Source organism: Zosterops lateralis, assembly GCF_965231275.1.
Source record: "Zosterops lateralis genome assembly, chromosome: 1".
Lineage (NCBI taxonomy): Eukaryota > Metazoa > Chordata > Aves > Passeriformes > Zosteropidae > Zosterops > Zosterops lateralis.
This window is the reverse complement of record NC_139762.1, coordinates 62,545,496-62,563,485: the sequence shown is the minus strand read 5'-3', so window position 1 is coordinate 62,563,485 and position 17,990 is coordinate 62,545,496. Positions and strand designations below refer to the sequence as shown.

The following is a 17,990-nucleotide window of genomic DNA, read 5'->3' as shown; positions in this document are numbered from 1 at the left end:
GAAAGCTTTCTGAGAGGCTCCCACATCAATCTTAGCTAGATTCTTGAGAGCGGAAGGGTTTAAGACTGTAAGGCAAACTTACAAGTAACTCAACCAATTATTATGGGCAGCTCTTATAAGTTGTGTTTTTCTGGACACAGCTGTGACAGAACCCTTCCAGAAAGTTAAGAAGAAAAAAAGAAAGAGGGAAAAAAAAAGCTTCAGAGGGACTTCTTAATTCTTACTACATTAAACATATGACAAGCTCCACTAGGGTATTAAGTGGATCAAATACTCATTGAACATGAAATCCTGAAACAATCATTTAAGCCAGACAAGGAGAAACGACTGACACTCATGAGGTACCATTGCAAGTCTCTGGGATTCCCAATGCCAGATACAGAAAATGCTGGACTAAATCCCTGGCCCAGTACACCACCACCCCAACAAATAACATTTGTTCAGAGTTACAATGGGTTAACGTTATGCCAACAGATTTTAACACCAGGCCAGGTATCATCTGTCCTTCCAAAGTCAGCACAAAGCAGGAATAACCTTAGTGCAATGTGTTCCAGCTGATCTGACAGATACAGCCACATGCCCACATCTGATCCCTATCAAAATAATTTTGCTGGCCCATCCAGTAGAGCTCAGCTTCATTTGCAACAGAGACAGCTAAAACTGCACCAGTCAAATCCCCTGCAATCCAAACTCCTGGAACTTCTGCACATTTTTTACATCCAGTCTTCCCATTCTTCCCAGGATTTCTTGCCCTCTGGCCATTTGGCTGGTAAACACCCTCTCAGCAACATGCTGCCATGCTTTTACAGCGGAAACCATTAAAAGGGTTTTTTTTCCTTGTTTCTTATTTAAGATTATTAATTTTTTTTCTCCTTTTTCAGCAGCTGAAACCTCTTCTAGAACTACAAGTAAATAAAAAGTATACCTAAGAGGATCTTCCGGAGGACAGGAAATTGGTAAGTTCTTCCAGAAAACTGCTTATTCAATGGCAGTGCCATCAGAACATTATCAGATTCCTCATGGATCACTCCAAAGGGAATCCATTCTCCTCTTTTTTACAACACAGCAAAGTACAGGCTTCAAGCGGTTCAACAGTTATACAGAGTAAAGCATTCACCCATGAAATTCAGAGGCAAAACTTCTTGTTCAAAGCACAGCTCATCCTCAGAAATGCCTAACAACTACTGAGAAGTGAAAGCTGACAGAACACTTAGCCTTGATATCACTCCAGATTCTCCTTTTTGTGATTACATGGTTATGGTGATTAATTTTAAGAAAATCAATTACTATTTTCTCTTCTCAACTCTCAAGGACAGGCAAGTTTTTTGGTACTTCCTTTTCCCTTCTGCTGCATCTTTTTAGAGTACTGCCTCCCCTGCCAGTAAGCCCAGTTCTCTTCTCTGCTACTGCAGTGGGTTATCAATGATTTCTTGATGGCCTTGCTGTGCTCAAAACAGTTCTGAATAGAAAGGCCTCCAGCTAACACATTTCTCACTCTACACTTCTTGTGCAGCTCTACAAGAGTCTGCAGATCCCAACTATGACCCTGTGATATTTTACATTCAGTTCCCAATGATTCTGTTTTTAGCTTTACAGGGGTAAACAATTATTTTAATTAATGTTGAATCATAGAACTACTTCTCCCTACACTTGCCATGAAAAACATTCTAGTCATCACTGGTCAACAGTTAGCTATTTGTCTAGGGATTTTTTTTCCCAGGCTAAACTGGGCAGAAATTACAAAGCAAAAATCTTGCACAAAAACTAAACCAAGATCTGCTCTGTTCTATTTCTAACACTCTCATTTGAAAGCTGCAAAACAATCTTGACTATCTTGGTTCAGACCTCTCTTGTAGATGGAGTTGGTTTTTTAATGGTGAAGAATAAAGCAAAAATAATCACATAAAAAAGAGCACTCAAACTCACTACATATAGAAAAAAGAAAAACACTGAGTGAATAAGGAAGCTCCTGTTTTAAAAGGAACAGATGAAATAAATTTACAAGAAACCTGTTAGAACATCTAGGCATTCTTCCTGCTGAATTAGCCCCATGACAGAATACTCATTGGTATTCAGAAAACTTAAATCATCTCAGTTGCTGCCCCTTGAACTTCTCTCTGTGGAGCTGGCATCCTTCTCTCCTCAATGATACCAAGAGCAAGCTTCTTCCATTGTCAAAATGCAAACACTCTGCTCACATCTTCCTAGACAACATTTTAACTGTCCCCACAAACCTCATGTTGGTCTTTCACCAAGCTGTATTCAGCTGCCTGCTATTCCTCTGCAAAGAGGCTGATCCACCTCACAGCAAGCCTTTAACTTCCTAAGCAGCTCAACCAGAGCAATTCTCTTCTAACGCTGGGCTTACGTTTAGAAACACATACATACAACACAGACAGATCCCCAGTCTCTGTATTTTTTATGGTTTTTTTGATTGCAAAATATTACTGCTCTCATTGTATACTCACAAAACACAATACACTTTCCTGGACTCCTTAGTATTAGCTGACAAATTTACCATTCTGCACTATTCTTTCTTTTCTTTCATGAACTAAAACAATAATTGTAAACCAAACATTTCATAAGCAATTTTCAACCAAGAAAAGCCCTAAAAACCCCACAGAAAGCCAACCTATAGTACTGCTCGAAATAAGCTAAATTTTTATGTCATTTGTGAGTTAAATCTTGCACACATTAAACATCAGAACTCAGCCCTAAACAAAATGCTAATGCTTTGGTGGAAGCGCAGATCATCTTCTGCACATCAGCTCCACAAAAAACGTTACTGATTTTGTATGCAAGGTTCGAGCCCCATCTTTCACCCTTTGCAGTTCTTACAGATTTGCCTGTTTTAACTCCAGTATTCTCACCTCTCCTCTGTCCAGAGATTGACTTTCTGCTGTGCAGCCTGAGCAGTGTAGGACAGCCTGTCGCTGCCGTGCTGGTGCTGCCTCTCCGGGGAGAGCTGCTGCCGCAGCAGCTCCAGCTCGCGCTCATACATCACCCGCTGCTCCTCCAGAGCGCTCCGCTTCTCCTCCAGGTACTGCTTCTCCAAGATCTGGACCACATTTTGTACTGGGTCTGAAAAGAAGGGGAGGAAAAAAAAGAGAAAAAAAACCCCATAAAACATGAGAAAATGTCATTTCAGCACTACAAGACACCCATTATTTAGTTGGTAACAGCAAACAACATACTCCAGAATCTGCAAACACAAATTGTGCCCCAAAACAAAAGCCAAGTTACTAAATATTGCATTAAATAGATAAATCCAAACTAAAATTTAAAAATCAAATGGCATGCAAAAGGCTAGAATAATGGTTAAGACCTTAGTCTATTGCACATGTATGTACTGTGTAGTTATAATATATTCCAGAATCCCAGTAGGAAAAAAAATAGATGGAAAAAGAAACAAATTAATAAGAAAACAAAGCAAAACATGAGGGAAGATGATGTTAACCAGAGGAGGAAACAACTTAAGGAAGTAAAAAGCAATGTACTTTCTCTATTTTGGCAGAGAATGAAACATGTTGGAGAGCTGCAGAGGAAAACCCAGACAAACAAATGGTCACAGATCACATTGCACTAATGTGCTGCACAGCAATGAGGTTGACAAAATATGTCCTCTGGTGTGGGGGCCTTCTGCATTTAGCTTTACAAACCATGTTTCATCTCAGTATCAACACAGAACAAATATCCCTTTGGATATTCTATCCTGAAAAACCTGCTTGGGTCAATTAGCTAGGGATACATCTGAAGTGCATTCAAATTAATGAAATATTACTGTCTGTTCCTGGGGTTAGGTCCAGTACCAGTCTGTGCCTCTGAAAGAGCTACTTAATAGAGTAAGCTCTGTGTACTACCAGTGTATATACCTGGTTCATGCACACACCTCTGAAAGCTCAAATACAGCAAAAAAGGTAGTTTGCAAGAGGACCTATCTAGACACCACCCAACAGATTGCTGCTTATGTACACCACAAGAAGAAGGGAGAGGAGTTCCAAAGCTGGAGTGGTGGACTGTTAGGGGAAGCAATACTGCAGCGCTAGGACATGCCAGGATTTTCAAATGCAAAAAACTTCAGCTTTACAATAACTGTTTCCATTTCATTATTAAACAAAACACAAAAAACAAAACAAATAAAAAACAACCAACCAACCAAAAGTAAAAAGAGTTGCTGCAACTTTTAAGGATGTCGATCTATTGCAAAGGAGGGAAAAAAATAAACCCAGATTTAATTACATTGTTTCATTTTGGAACTAGAGGTGTGCCACTCAAAAAACCCCCACAAAACTAAAAAAAACCTCATCTGTGTGATTTAGTTATAAACCATCTTCCCCTTTGCTTTTTGCAAACACTTCTGCAAGTTGCTTCTGTGGTCCTGGCCTTATTAATGGAAGAAATCACTGGTTTCACACAAAGGCATAATAAATACCACCACAATGGTAATTATAAAGCACAAAGATAAAAAACAGTCACTGTAAATAGCAACCAAATAGCAAATCCATGATGCATGGAAGTGCCTTAAAATAACTAGAAATATTACTTTTTAGTACGTGACATTCTCAGAAAGAAGTTAGCTATTATTAGCTTTCAAACAGACGGTGCAGCAAAAAACCCTGACTGAACCAAGTTCTAAAATTCTGGACTACAAACCAAGTTATTAATGTTCATCTGCACCATCATATCCTCCTAACTCCTCCAGATAATACCAGAACTACCTTAAAATACGTGGGCTTTGCTGCATAATTCCCCAAACCAATTTTAGTTACATAAAAGAATGTTTGAGAAAATCAGGTATTACGCAGATGATAGAAAAGAGACATGGAAGAAATTAAAATCCCTTCATTGTGTTTGCAAACACAGGAAATTAATCTAAGGCTGACTCATTAAGATGAGACTTTCCTAAACTGCTCTAAGAATAGCTATGAGTTCAAGAAGCAGATTTCTTTAATAAAAGTGATCTTTTCAGCCACCTAGATTTACAGGATCACAACAACCATAGAATCAAATTACACCATGATAAATGTTTGGAACAAGATGCAAGAACCTAGTATAAAACTTTCCAATTTTAACATAATCTTGTACTGCTTGGAAAAGAAAAGAAAAAATGGTGGGCTATGCTTGTCTTGTAATCCAAAAGGTGAATTAACAGTTTTAGAAAACTTTTTAATTTAGCTTTTGAAAGAGCTTACTAAGAAAAGCCTAAGTCTGTCACAGGAAAAAAAGTAAAATATTGTGTGAGCTAAAAACTGTCTAGGTAGAATTTGAAGAAATAGTCAAGGTTTTTTACAATTCAAAATAACTACAACAGAGTTTAAACTAAATTAAAACACCATGTTCTACAATTTTGGATTCCTCATGCAAAATCAAATAAATTAAGGAAGATTCTACCCAGTGTCTGCCCAAAACACAGCAAATTCCACACAGCATTAAAAGTTCCCAGTCCCAATCCTTTACATATTTATGTGATGAGAGTTCAATGACCCTGAAAAAAAATTCATAAGCAGTTAATCCCCTGCAAAATCATAGATTACTAACACAGAACATAAAGATGTATTTTCCTCATAGGATGAGCAGCATTTAGTACCTTGCTACAATGTCACTTAATTTGCATCTGCAATCTGTTAATCCAGTCACACTGATGCTGAATAAATTCTTTAAAATTTCTTGCAAGTATATTAGTCTAAGCAAGCTAGAAGAGGGTTATGACACAGGCTGCTTTGCTAAGTTTTATGAAAACCCTCTCCCTGAGCTGTAACAGTTTTGTTTGCTAAAATAAGAAGCTGCCTAACCTAATCACATTGTTTACTTAACCACTGCACAGTATACAAGAATAAAGTAAACTTGTTTCATGCATTCTGTGTTTGACCAGCATCACAAATTAGCAGTACAAAGCTGATCTGACAGAATCCCACAAAGAAAGTTAACATGCTGAAGGAAGGAAAGGATCTGGATGTTTTCTTTACAGCAGTTTTCAAAGTTACACATTTTCCTCAGAGGTTCTTTGGAGCCGGATGGAGTCTGTGACACTGTTGTACTGGTTACATGCCATAAAAACAAATGTTTTAAATGTTTTTGCACCCTGGAGATGCCAGGATATTTATTTAAAGAGGATTATAATTCTCAAACAAATCCATGGGGAAGGGTAACTCAAAAACCAAAACAAAGGAAAACTAAACACTCTTGGTTTGGGCTGTATCTATACATGATCATAAAATAATTATCTAATCAAATTTTTAAAATACCTCTTTATTCCCCTCTTAGGACTTCTCCAGAGAATATGTATAACAGAATTAACAGTCTTCAGTTATTTAATTATTTCTTCTTCTTTACTCATATTTATTTTTCATTTTAAGGAAGAATAAATAAATGGTACTGTAACAAAGCTGCATTACTTCTTACACAACAAACTGGAAGCCTGTCAGAAAAAAAGGTACTTTTGCTATACCATTGAGAAAGTGCTGCTAGGATCTGTTTATCTAACTTCAAATCAAAAGACCAGGCTGTGATCCTCACAGTCACTTGTTTTGTCAGCATTTTATTATCACTAACCACTCCAATTTAGTTAAGAAACACCTATGTGGGAGTGAGCAGAAGCAGCAGCAACTGGGATATGACCGTTCTGGAATAGTGTGACACATGTGACTGCAAACACTTGCTCTGCAGTAGGGAAGAAAAAGCTTTAAGGAACAGTAAGGTCTGAACTGCTCTTCACCGAGACGCAGAAAGCAGCTGACCAAAACAAACACTGGCCTGGGCCACGATCAGAAAAGCTTACTGAACTAAAATGTAAAGACACTTGGAATGTTGTGAAGAATCATTTCAATCAGCTGGATAACAGCACATGAAAACCAAAAAATGTGACCCTCTGTTCAAAGAACACTGACTCATTATAGACTCATCCACTTCAGTAAAATCTCCAGTTAGTAACAAGCAGATCAAGCATCAATTAATGCTTTCAGACTTTTCCAGCAGCCTCATGCACAAGCCAATTGAGTTCAAAACCTTTGTCCCAGTTTTGACAGAGATATGGGATGGTTTGAGGCCTTAACACAGGCAACAGAATCTTCACAAGGGATGACAACACTGAAGACCACCAGGATGGCAGATTCATCTGAAATTCATCTCCTGGTATGAGTGAACCATAATGAGAATACTTCTGTTATCAAACAGCAATTTCATATCAATTTAAGTGACCTGTAACTCACACAAGCAATCTCATTAAAAATTAAACTGTAAAAATCCTGCAAAGTCTTGCTGTGTTGAACACATGAAACTGTCATGCTGTACTCAATGGCAAAACAAAGTAAAAGAGGAGGTGAAATAAAAAGTAAATGCTGCATTTCGGCATGAAAACCACAGCAAACAATGGAAATACTGTGAAGATATGAAGAAAGGAGAACAGAAAGCAATGAAACCATCTACTGTGTCTTCTCGGTAAGGGACCAAACCCCAAGGTATCTCCCTCTCTGATTTTGTGTATTAAAACACCTGTACAAAACATTCAGTTTACAAAGTTTTTCAGCATTTCTTTATACTTTATTGTATCACATGAACTATGACCTGCCTTCTGGAAATCATGAAAAAGCCGTATTGTTTTATATACACCATACCATTGTTTTGTCTATATTATATCTTATTGTGTTGTTCCAAAAAAGCATCATAATTTGTTTTAATAAAGATGAAAATAAAATATTGAGAGTGATCAAGTGTTGAAAAACAAGCTGGCCTGTGCCTATTGGTTTGTTATGATTTCAGTGTTTTTTCAATAAGGTTAAAATGGTGTCAGTAACATTTGATACAAAAAAGCAGGATGAAACTAACTGAGCCATATATGGTGCACCCCTTTTTTCTATAGTAACTCACAAAAACAAGAACTTAGTATGGATAATAATTTGACAGGCATATGGTTACAACTCAGCTGCTCTATAAAAGAGAGCAGAGGTACAGATAAAATTATGTTAGGGCACAAATCAACTACTAATCTTGTGTGTATTTATATGTACATGCACATATTTTTTTTATATACATATACAGTTATATAGGTTTCATGTATACATATGTATTTTTTTTTCCACACAGTTAACATTGTTTCTGTAAAGTATCTTATCCTGAAAATCTTCCAAAGGCCCCTGGCATAAGTGTATTACTTGTTTTACCCAGAAATTGAGTTCCAGGCTGAATTTGTTACACAATCCAGAAGATTGGCAGTTGCCTTACCATTACTATTCAGGGTCTTCATAATAACTTCCATTTGTGCAAACTCGTAGTTGTAGTCTGGTTCTGAAGAAGCTTCACTAGCTGCATCCAGATCATGCTCTCCTAAGGAAGTTTCTTTCTCAAGGTCTTTCAGCCAATCTCGACGTTTCCTCTTTGGTAAATTGATTCTGAGTAAAAATGGAAATTCAGTTTATAAAAAAAAAATATCTGCAACAATGAAAGAAAAATAAATAGGCTGAATGTAAAGTAGGTGGAATATAAACATGAACTATTACCTAAAAAAGTGGTTATTTCCCCATAATATTCTATCTCCATGCCATAATTGAGTGGCAGAACATACCAGTGCACCATTTACACAGGATCTGAAAGAAAAAAATACAACTCCAGTGAAATCCTGAAAATAAAATATTGAGAGCTGCTGTTACTCCCATCTACTGACAGATATCTGTATCATATGGTAACAAACCAGCTAGGTTGTCATGAAAGGATCAGTGGGAAAGTTACTGGTCTGATTTCTGTTGTCAGAATTGGCATATTTCTCCTCTGCCTTCAGTAAACATACAGACAGGGTTGATTTTGGCTGCAAAGTTTTCTTTAAATGTCTGTTTCTCAAACTGGGTCACTGTCTGTTTCTTATAAATTTATAAAATTCAAACTTAAATGTATGCAAATCCTACTGATAGAGCTCTCCAAGATACAACTTAGTCAACACTGAGTTGTAAAACATGCTGTTAACATATTCGGCATTCAAGCATAAGAAAAGATTCTTAGATCCAAGTTTTCTTCTTTCAACAAATGGAGTCTCTATTATTAACAAGGGAACAAGGGTCTATTTTTGTGAACATCTGGTATACTGCTGTATTTCTTTGCAGGTTTCTTTGTATTTAAGTTTCAATCACAAAATGGGAAAAATTGAGCTGTTGAACTTTTGCATGTGTGAGTCACAAAGCAGAGCATTTTATCTGAAAGGGGGAAAAACTTCAGTAAACTGAAAAAGGCCTTTTCAGATGCAGTATTCTCATTTCAGCTCTCTCTCTCATGTAAGTCAACACAAACATGTAAACATTTCATTTTAAATTGGATCTTTATTTTACTTTTTTCAACGAAATTCTGGTAGCTAAATTTCTGTTGATACTAGTATCTGAAGAACAGTTACTTGAGCATTGCAGATCAGCCATGAGTAAAACAAAATATGTTTCTTTCCATTGACATGTGCCCTTGCTCCTGCCAGTCAAAATGACTGATTTCCAGTATAGTAACTCTATCACCACAAGCCTTAATCCCATCTGTTTGAAATTTGTACTGTAGGCTGCAGAAGAAAAATACAAATGCATTTTACTAAAGGAAGAATGAAAGAAATCAGATTTTTTATGTATCTCTCAAACTTCAGTTTCTCATTGCGATTCTAATCTATAATTATTTAGATACTCAAATTTCAGACAAGCAGCATGACTACTAACTAGGACAAAGGTACTGCTTTATCACATGCTATTGGAGAACAAGTGACAAAAACATTTACAATTCCACCCAAGGAGCCTCAGTGCCCCTGGAATGAAAAACAGTTCAAATACAGAAGTAGAAACAAAAAGTGAAACGTGGCTTTACACTGCATATTAACTAGACACAACAGTAATTAAAGATTTAGAAAAGAATTCAGATCTTTAAAGCACCTCTTCCTCACAAAATATTGAGCTTTACAACAGAAGAATTACTCAAGAGGCACCATTTATTCTCTGCCACCAAGACACAGGCTACTGTCCCATCACACAGGCCAGGACAGCCAGCAGCATCTCAGGGATCTTGTTACTACCCAAGCTAGAGACAGGCAATGGCCCATCACTCCTACCAAATACCTTATTTAAGTGGCTTATTCCAAGCCACTGATAGCCTGTTGCCCTGCAGAGTGGGTGGGTGGGTGTTCATATGTGCAGGCAAATCTTAGTTTTAATCACTGAATTTCCCTCTAAGCATCTGTTTAAGTCAACTGTATTGAAAATGCTCACTGATCAGAACATAAGATACTTCTGTCTGTGTAAAATAAAAATGCATGAAAGTCATGTTCTGTCAAAGAAAAGCAAATTTCCATTTCAGTGGAAAGTGCTGCTGATCTTCCTTACCTTGCATTTTCTTTTGGTGTGAGTGTAACTTCTCCATCTAAAGCAATATCAATCTCACAGTGTTCTGGTTGGATTCCTATACCAAAGAGCTGTATATCCTGAGAGGTATCTGCACCAACTCTTGTGTGATCCTAGAAAATAAGCTGTTACTAAGAGACAAGCAAACTAGCACTGTTGACATAACTAAGAAAATATTAGCTGAAGTGCTGAGACTGCACAGTTTGTGTGTCTGTCAAGCAGAAATGGTGCCACAGCAGATCTAAAGACTGCAACAGTCAAACACAAACTGTTGTTCTGTCCTGAACTTCATCTTCACACAGTTTTAGCTAAAGCAAAATAAAGCAGTTGACACACAAAATCTGATTTAAAAGTATTCTCATACTATGCCTGCATTTATACATTAAACACAAAAACCAGAAGAAAACCAGCCATGTCATATAAGCATAATTAAGAGAACAGCATGGATAGTAAAAACAAGGTGCAGAGTTCTATGCTTTTCAGAAAACAGCTACAGAGCAACTCAGCTAAACATATTATTCTCTACACAATACCAAGACATATTTTAAGTTCTGCTGAAATGCTTTGTTTTGTTAGTGTTTGAAATGCTGTGTTTTATTTGCTACTGTTCAAATACAGAAACCCTCCTTCAACTACCAAAGAAGAAGAGCAGCTATAAAAATAGACAAAATAGTCTTTCATATATTACTGAAAAGCAGCTCACATTTCCCTACAAACCTACTAGATTTGTATCTGACACTTCTTCACTGTGGCATGGGAAATGCCAAACAGAATGGTATGAAAGCTAACAACAGTGGGAAAATACATTTCTGTAAATTTTTAACAGTGCTTTTCTTAATCCCCTCTCTCATAAGCCTCCCTGTCATTGAACATTGTGTTATTCTTACAGATTACTACAGAACATTAACTCTTTATGATTAATTCTTCACATCTTTAAAGCTATTCCCAGCTCCATAACAAAAAGAAGCATCTAACATGAAGCTCCTGCTTGAAGTTCAGGCCAGAAGACAACTGGCCAGGCACATCCTGCCTGGAAAAGCTAGAATTGATCTCAACACTGGCCCACACTGAGCATTCTTGCCACTGTTGGCAATCAGGAGATCAATTAGGAAAACAGTGAAGCTGAACTGCAAAGGGAGAACAAAAGCCTAAAGAGTAGGAGGAGGCCCATCCTATTCAGCAAAAAAATCTACATCCCCTCTGAGTAAATTAGAGCTAGAAATCCAAAGCAAGTGTCCCTCCATTCTGTGTGAATACCCTGTTCACATCCTTACCTTTAAATAGTAAACCAAGAGCTCGTTGAGTGCAGGGTCTGCATTCAGGTTCACCAGATAACACTTGTCATCCCCAACCTTGATACCTGAAGACTCGAGGGAGATTCCCATGCTCTCCAGTTGTCTCTGCCTCTCCTGCAAGCACACAAATAGGATAATCTTGCCTGCTGCAATATGTAGGGACAAGCACAGAGCAACTAAAGCTGAAGCTGCAAATGCTGAGTATGCATTCTGTATATCACACTGGTCAGGTACCATAAGGTCAGTAAAATTTATTTTTACACACCAACCATAAAAAGTTAGATGTAATCCTCAAACATCTTCCTCCCCAAAGTGAAGCTTGCTTAAGCAGTCCTATTAAATTTATTAGACTTACCTACACAGCTCTCTGAAGTTTATTAAACCTACCTGTCAGTAACACAATGTGGCTTTGAGTCTTTATGTTAGTAAAAAATGAAATTCAGTTCCAATTACTTCAAAGATGATCATAGTCAAATCATAGTCATAGAAGATTTAGAAAATAGCATGCCATATTTTAGGCTTATTCTTTTGCAGTTTTATTACTAACTCAGGTAAAGCACTTACTTGATCACTTGAGTCTTTTTTTTTTTTCCCTACAGTTTAGGTGTTGGAGATTTTTGTTTTGCCAGCTAGGTTTCCCCTTGCCCTCTTTCTTTTTTTTTTTTTTTTTTTTTTTTTTTTTTTTTTTTTTTTTTTTTTTTTCGGTGTTAATTTATTTAAACAGTGGTTGCACCAAAACATGCTTCTGGAACATTAGGACTAGAAAGGGAAACCAACATCACTTATTCTTCAAGTTATGGATGGAGGAAATGATGGAAAAGTACACTAGAATCTAGAAGTGGGTTTTTTTAATGTACAAAAATAATAATAAATAAACATTAGTGACTATATATACACATTTTCCTTTTCTGGTCAGAGATCACGAAAAGCAAAAGCAACAAGTACCAGCCACAATTCTGACCCTTTTGTAATTCTTCACTTTCTTAGTTGCTTCAAGAGAAATACATGTCCCCAGTCCCACTTCAGTCTTATAAATAAATGAGCTGTCTAAACATATTTTGATGTTTCATTTTAAAATCAAATACTGGCTTTTATCAAGGCTATCATGACATTGCTGGATTTATGCTAATAAAATCTAGACTTTAAAAAACCCACCAAGAAAAAAACAAAGCCACCCCAAAAACAGAAACAAGGGGAAAAGACAAAAATTTAGAGACATTTCAAACAGGTGGTGGGAAAATAGCATAGTCAACTAAAGTTCATGAAGTTCAGCTGACTAGCTCTACAAGTATCTGGCTTTCCTCATAAATTTCTAAAGTACCTGTGCAATTTCTTCTGTTTTCCTTAGCTTTTCTTCCCAGGTGACTGTCAGCTCTTTTATTAGTTTTTCCGATTCTTCCAATTTTTCCTTCAGTTCTGGTGCCTTCATGGCCTAAAAGGTAGAAATCAGCAAAAACCCTCAGATGCTCTTACCATCTGCTTGCACAAGGAAACTGAACACAGCAACATAATATCAAATTAGCTCCAGAGCTAATGGAAAGAACAAACAATCTCTGGGCCTGGCCACTCAAACTTCACTGTCTGTATAAAAATATATGAGTGTTTAAAAACTTTAATTCCTAGCCACCTGAAGTTCAAGTGCCACGTCTTTTGTCCAAGAGTAGTTTCAAACACAAATTCCTCTAGACATTTAGCCTTCCCTTCTATCTTGGTTTTGTAAGTGTTCTTAGAGTTGCAATTAAGCTTTCAGACTGACCCTGTTGATTACCTTCCAAGGAAGGCATGTTCTGGAGCTAACACAGGCTTCTCATTTCACAACAGGAAACAAAAGGAAAGGGCTTGAGTATATCCAATGCCAAGTAACAATTGAACGGGCTGGCCTATAGCCCTATAAAACTGTTTTTAACAAAAGGTAGAAGAGAAAACACTTAACAAAATAATTAGTAAGACTTTGGACACCTTCCTACTGATTGTGTTCAGCTGCAGCCTGCCAACATAATTAACAGCATGCTACAATATTTTCCGAATTAAAATAAGGGCTTAGAACAGGTTTTTATTTACAAAAAAAAGTGAATGGCTCCTTTTCCTTAGAGAAGATTTTCCCATTTCAGACTATAAGGAAGTGTTCACATGAAAAACACTATTCCTTAAATGACAATGAAATTTAAACACCACATGAATTTATCCTCAAACACAGTTCTGTTCCTTTTCCATCAGTATTTTGTGTCTTCCCTGAAAAGATCAAAAATATTTTCCCATCTGTTAAGTACCTAATTTGTCCAGATATCCTGAATACCAAATGATCTATCCTACCTGGATACTTTATTCTTCAAGTAGAAGTATAAATCTAAGATAAGCATCAATCACACAGTGTCAACTATTAAGGCAATGAAGCGAATTGTTGATGGTTTTCAGTGTTGCATTTTTGACATTTTTTAATAGATTTTCACAAATGTCAGAGAGACATGTCCTGTCCCCTAAATTTTGCTTTCCAATAACAGATTTATGACTTTTCACACTTTTCCATCTGACATTACATACAGTACACCAATACAAAAAAAAATAAATTCTGCTAATAAGTGAGTTTACACAATGAAGATGTAATCTAGTTCTTATCTGTGCTGCATCAATTACTGCTTGGCCTTAAATTCCTCAAGAACTGAAAAGGGTCATCAGGACAATGTTGTCCGCATTTAAAAGTTATTAAAGATAAGCACACAATATATTGGATTCAGGAAAAAAGGTTAATTATTTCTTTAAAAAGGAAAGAAAAAAGAATGGGTGCAAGACTCTTCCTTTCCACATTTGGTAAGAAAGCTAGTCTTCCACACAGAACGTGATACTTCCTTGAGAAACTCATTTTACATTGTACTGTGTATAAGGTTACCTCAGCTTGTGAGAGCTGCTCTTTCAGTTTTTCAACTTCTTCACGTAATTCTCTGATGACCCTAGCATTTGGATCTTCATTCACCACAGCATGATTAACTATTCTTTTGGCTCTGTCTGCATATCTCAGAGTTGAGAGTGTTTCTTCATAGTTGTCTGCTGCTGGACTAATTGTGGCTATCATGGCAGTTTGGCTGTTTCCTCCCAAGTTGTCCTGTAGTGCAGCCACAGAAAGTTCAAGAGTTAAAAACTGTTCTGAGACTATACAGTGTCTTCACAAAGAGACTTACAATACTTAATAAAGGCACCGAAAGCAGTATTTAGGCACTCCAATGTACTCTGGATATAAACTAATCTATGTGTTCCATAAACATTTCTAGCCACCTCTACCACCTTTGATTCCATTACAACTGAAATAGTTACATAGAATTTTACATTGAATTAACACAAGATACACTTGGGTATCCATATTACTTGGAATAACATAGCTAGGAGAGTTCCTTCACTCATTTCTTTAAAAAAAGATGATAAACCCACGTACACAGAGGCATACTACAGTGATCCAATGATCCTACAAATGAGTAAAAGCTGACATCTTGTGAACATGGTGAACAGAAAATATAAATTACCTTGAGAAGCCAAGTGAGTACAGAGTCTCTGTAAGGCACAAACTTGTTTTTCCCCTTCCCTGCTGCTTGGTCAGCAAGTGATGATATAACCAAGCCCAGTGTTGAAAGTGATCTATAAATGAAAAACAGCAGAACAGCTTTAGCACTTATTCCAAATGCATATTTAAAACACAGAAAAGAAGAGATTGCTCTGCAGAACTTCACACCCCATTTTTAAAATATCATAGAATAATTTAAGTTGGAAATTACCATCAGAGATCAGCTAGCCCATTGCAGTGTATTGCTTTAAAATTATATATTTGGAGGAAAAAAACCTGTTAACAATAGTGCTTCATCATAGGTGGTACTGAGATTATATTTCAGAAAGGCTGAGACTGTTGAAATAAAGTCAGAGTTGGCAGCACAGCAAAAACTCCTGTCTCTGGGAACAATGTTTAAGAACACTTACTCAAACGCCAACTGAAACTGAACAATTCTCCAGCCATAAGGAGGCATCCTCAGAACAAATCCAGCTATGGCCCAGGAATACTCATCTCCCTGGTGAGCCAGTGACCAGCCAGCCATCACAAAGCCATGGAAGGCTGCTGATCAGAAGAGGCAGATTAGGAGGTCCCTTGACAAATGGGTTTGGTTATAATTAAAGTAGAGCCTCAGCAGCTTCTTCTGGGGGGCACAGACCAAATGATCACCCAGTTACAAAGGCGCTGCACAAGTGTGAAAGAGAAAAGCCTCCAAATTGCTTAGCAGCAGCTGAATCCCAAACAACACTCTAGAGTCGTGAAGAAAATAGCCAACTCATGCATTTTGGTGCACGTACAACTTCCACCAACAGGGGTAACTGTGTCAGCAATCCACACAAAGCATATGTGCGCTATATTATGCAATTCGTATACAACCCTGTGTAAATTTTAAGTGACATCAGGGCTCTTGGGGTGAGTAGGTTTAAGATAATGAGCTTGTTGAGGAGCCTGAGAACATTAAACAGATGCCTAAAGGGCTGAAGCCCAAGAGAATTCTGGGTCTGTCACACTCCTGCTCAAATATCCAGCTACTCTTTGTAAGTACCAAGGAAAAAGCTTCAGCAGCATTGCAATTAGATAGTCAAACAAATATTTAATTGTACTGTTCCACTCCACCTTCTTGTGTTTTCTTTTCAAAGAAGTAGTACTATTTTGGTTTATAGACAGCATTTGCACAGTATTTATAACAGAACCTCAGTGCTGCTTGAAACTGCCTCTGGTTCAGAAATAGCACTTAAGAAAATGACAAAAATGTTGCAGAAGAGTATTTCAAGGGTAATTTAACAAGAACCATTACATGTGCCACAAAAGGTATCCCATATTGCATATAAAGATAGCATAGACCTGGGAGCAAAATTAAAAGAAATTTAAGGAAAGGCTAGGTAATCTGAACTCCCAAGAGAGCACTTTATTTTGTAAATTTGCCTGTAGGATAACTTTCTGATTCACCTCTGAAAAATTCATAGCAAAAATAGAAAGTTAAGTTTAGTTTTGTGGCCTAAAGAAAAGCTTAATAACCTCTGAATGTTTGTGAGAGGAGGACAGAAAGAGAACTAGTTCTTGCCTCCAGCCTCTGATCTCCACAGAGAGGGATGACAGCATGATAAACATGAAGAGCAAACAGTAGGATGCTCCATGCTGCTCTATAGCAACCTCCTCCAGCACAAGTGAAAAGCACCACCAGCACACTCCCAATGAAGTCCAAGGAACATAAAGCTAAAAAGCTACCCTTAGACTACTTTCCTCTGATTTCTCTTTCTCACTTTAAATGAGGAGAAATGTACAAACCAAAGCCAAACCCTGAGGGAGGGGGAAGAAATGGACAGTCAGAAGGGAAGCAGGAAGAACAGGGATTCAAAAAGACCTGTGATTGAAAACTATTTCCCAACTGGGCTGCAACACCAATTTGAGTTATGGATACTGCATTTTAATGAACAGGAAATTATAAGGTACACAGTTTATTAACATGGGATTAAAAAATGTGATAATAGTACGGCTCCTTATAAATACTGATCTTATTTTAAGAGTAACTGTTAACATCTGCAATAAAAGCCAAATTGGAATAATCTATGTAGTTTGCTTGAGATTTCATAACACAAAGCTGTTTAAAGACTTTAAGGGAAGCAGCAAAAGGAATGGCTGCCCAACAAAATGACTACAGGAGTCATCAGCTGCTTTGCTTTGTGCTGAATGATGCATCAGAGATCTGTCATTACCCTGATCCTATCTCACGGTACTTATGTAATGAATCAACCAGATGGCCCAAGCCCACTGCACACAGCAGACTGAGTCAGTCCAGAAGAAGCAGAGTAGACTTGCTACAAGATTACAGGAAAGTGCCATTTATGTACACCGTCTGTTCTCCTAGCCCCTGTTCCTCAGGCATGACCAGGCTGTCCTTACTAGTGGGCACACTCCCACCATGGGCCTGGGCCAGCAGCATTCAAAGGAAGTGGCACTTCCCCATCACAGGGACACAACTCTGTCCCTAAGTGACACCCATTCAAGCTATTTCTGTACGATTTAGAACCAAGTTCTTCAATGAGCAGAACCCACTTTTCTATTAGTTAAAACCCTCCCTCAAATCAGCCTGAAACCAGACCTGTCCCAACCCGTTCCTTGCCTCTGCCTACATATTCTTTTTGTATTCTAAAGTTAAAATGACAATAGCTATGATTCTACTAATCAGAGGTAAAATTGCAGACTGCTCACAGAAAGGTTTTTTTTTTTGTAGCCACTAATTGACAGATTGTTTATTCTGCTTCCTCCTACTACTGTGCTCTAGAAGTTCTTTGACTACACCAC

At 37.5% G+C, this 17,990-nt stretch overlaps 1 protein-coding gene across 3 annotated transcripts in view; it reads right to left on the bottom strand.

Moving 5' to 3' along the window:
* Positions 1 to 17,990, bottom strand: part of KIF13A (kinesin family member 13A) — a 102,966-nt gene that overhangs the window by 25,728 nt on the left and 59,248 nt on the right. For all 3 annotated transcript variants that reach the window (XM_083856728.1, XM_083856726.1, XM_083856727.1), the window contains exons 10-17: positions 15,166 to 15,277; positions 14,538 to 14,750; positions 12,972 to 13,082; positions 11,630 to 11,764; positions 10,338 to 10,468; positions 8,496 to 8,582; positions 8,221 to 8,387; positions 2,871 to 3,081 (exon numbers count right to left, since the gene is read on the bottom strand). In XM_083856728.1, coding sequence (XP_083712854.1) covers positions 2,871 to 3,081; positions 8,221 to 8,387; positions 8,496 to 8,582; positions 10,338 to 10,468; positions 11,630 to 11,764; positions 12,972 to 13,082; positions 14,538 to 14,750; positions 15,166 to 15,277 — 1,167 coding nt within the window. The remainder of the gene's footprint in view (positions 1 to 2,870; positions 3,082 to 8,220; positions 8,388 to 8,495; positions 8,583 to 10,337; positions 10,469 to 11,629; positions 11,765 to 12,971; positions 13,083 to 14,537; positions 14,751 to 15,165; positions 15,278 to 17,990) is intronic.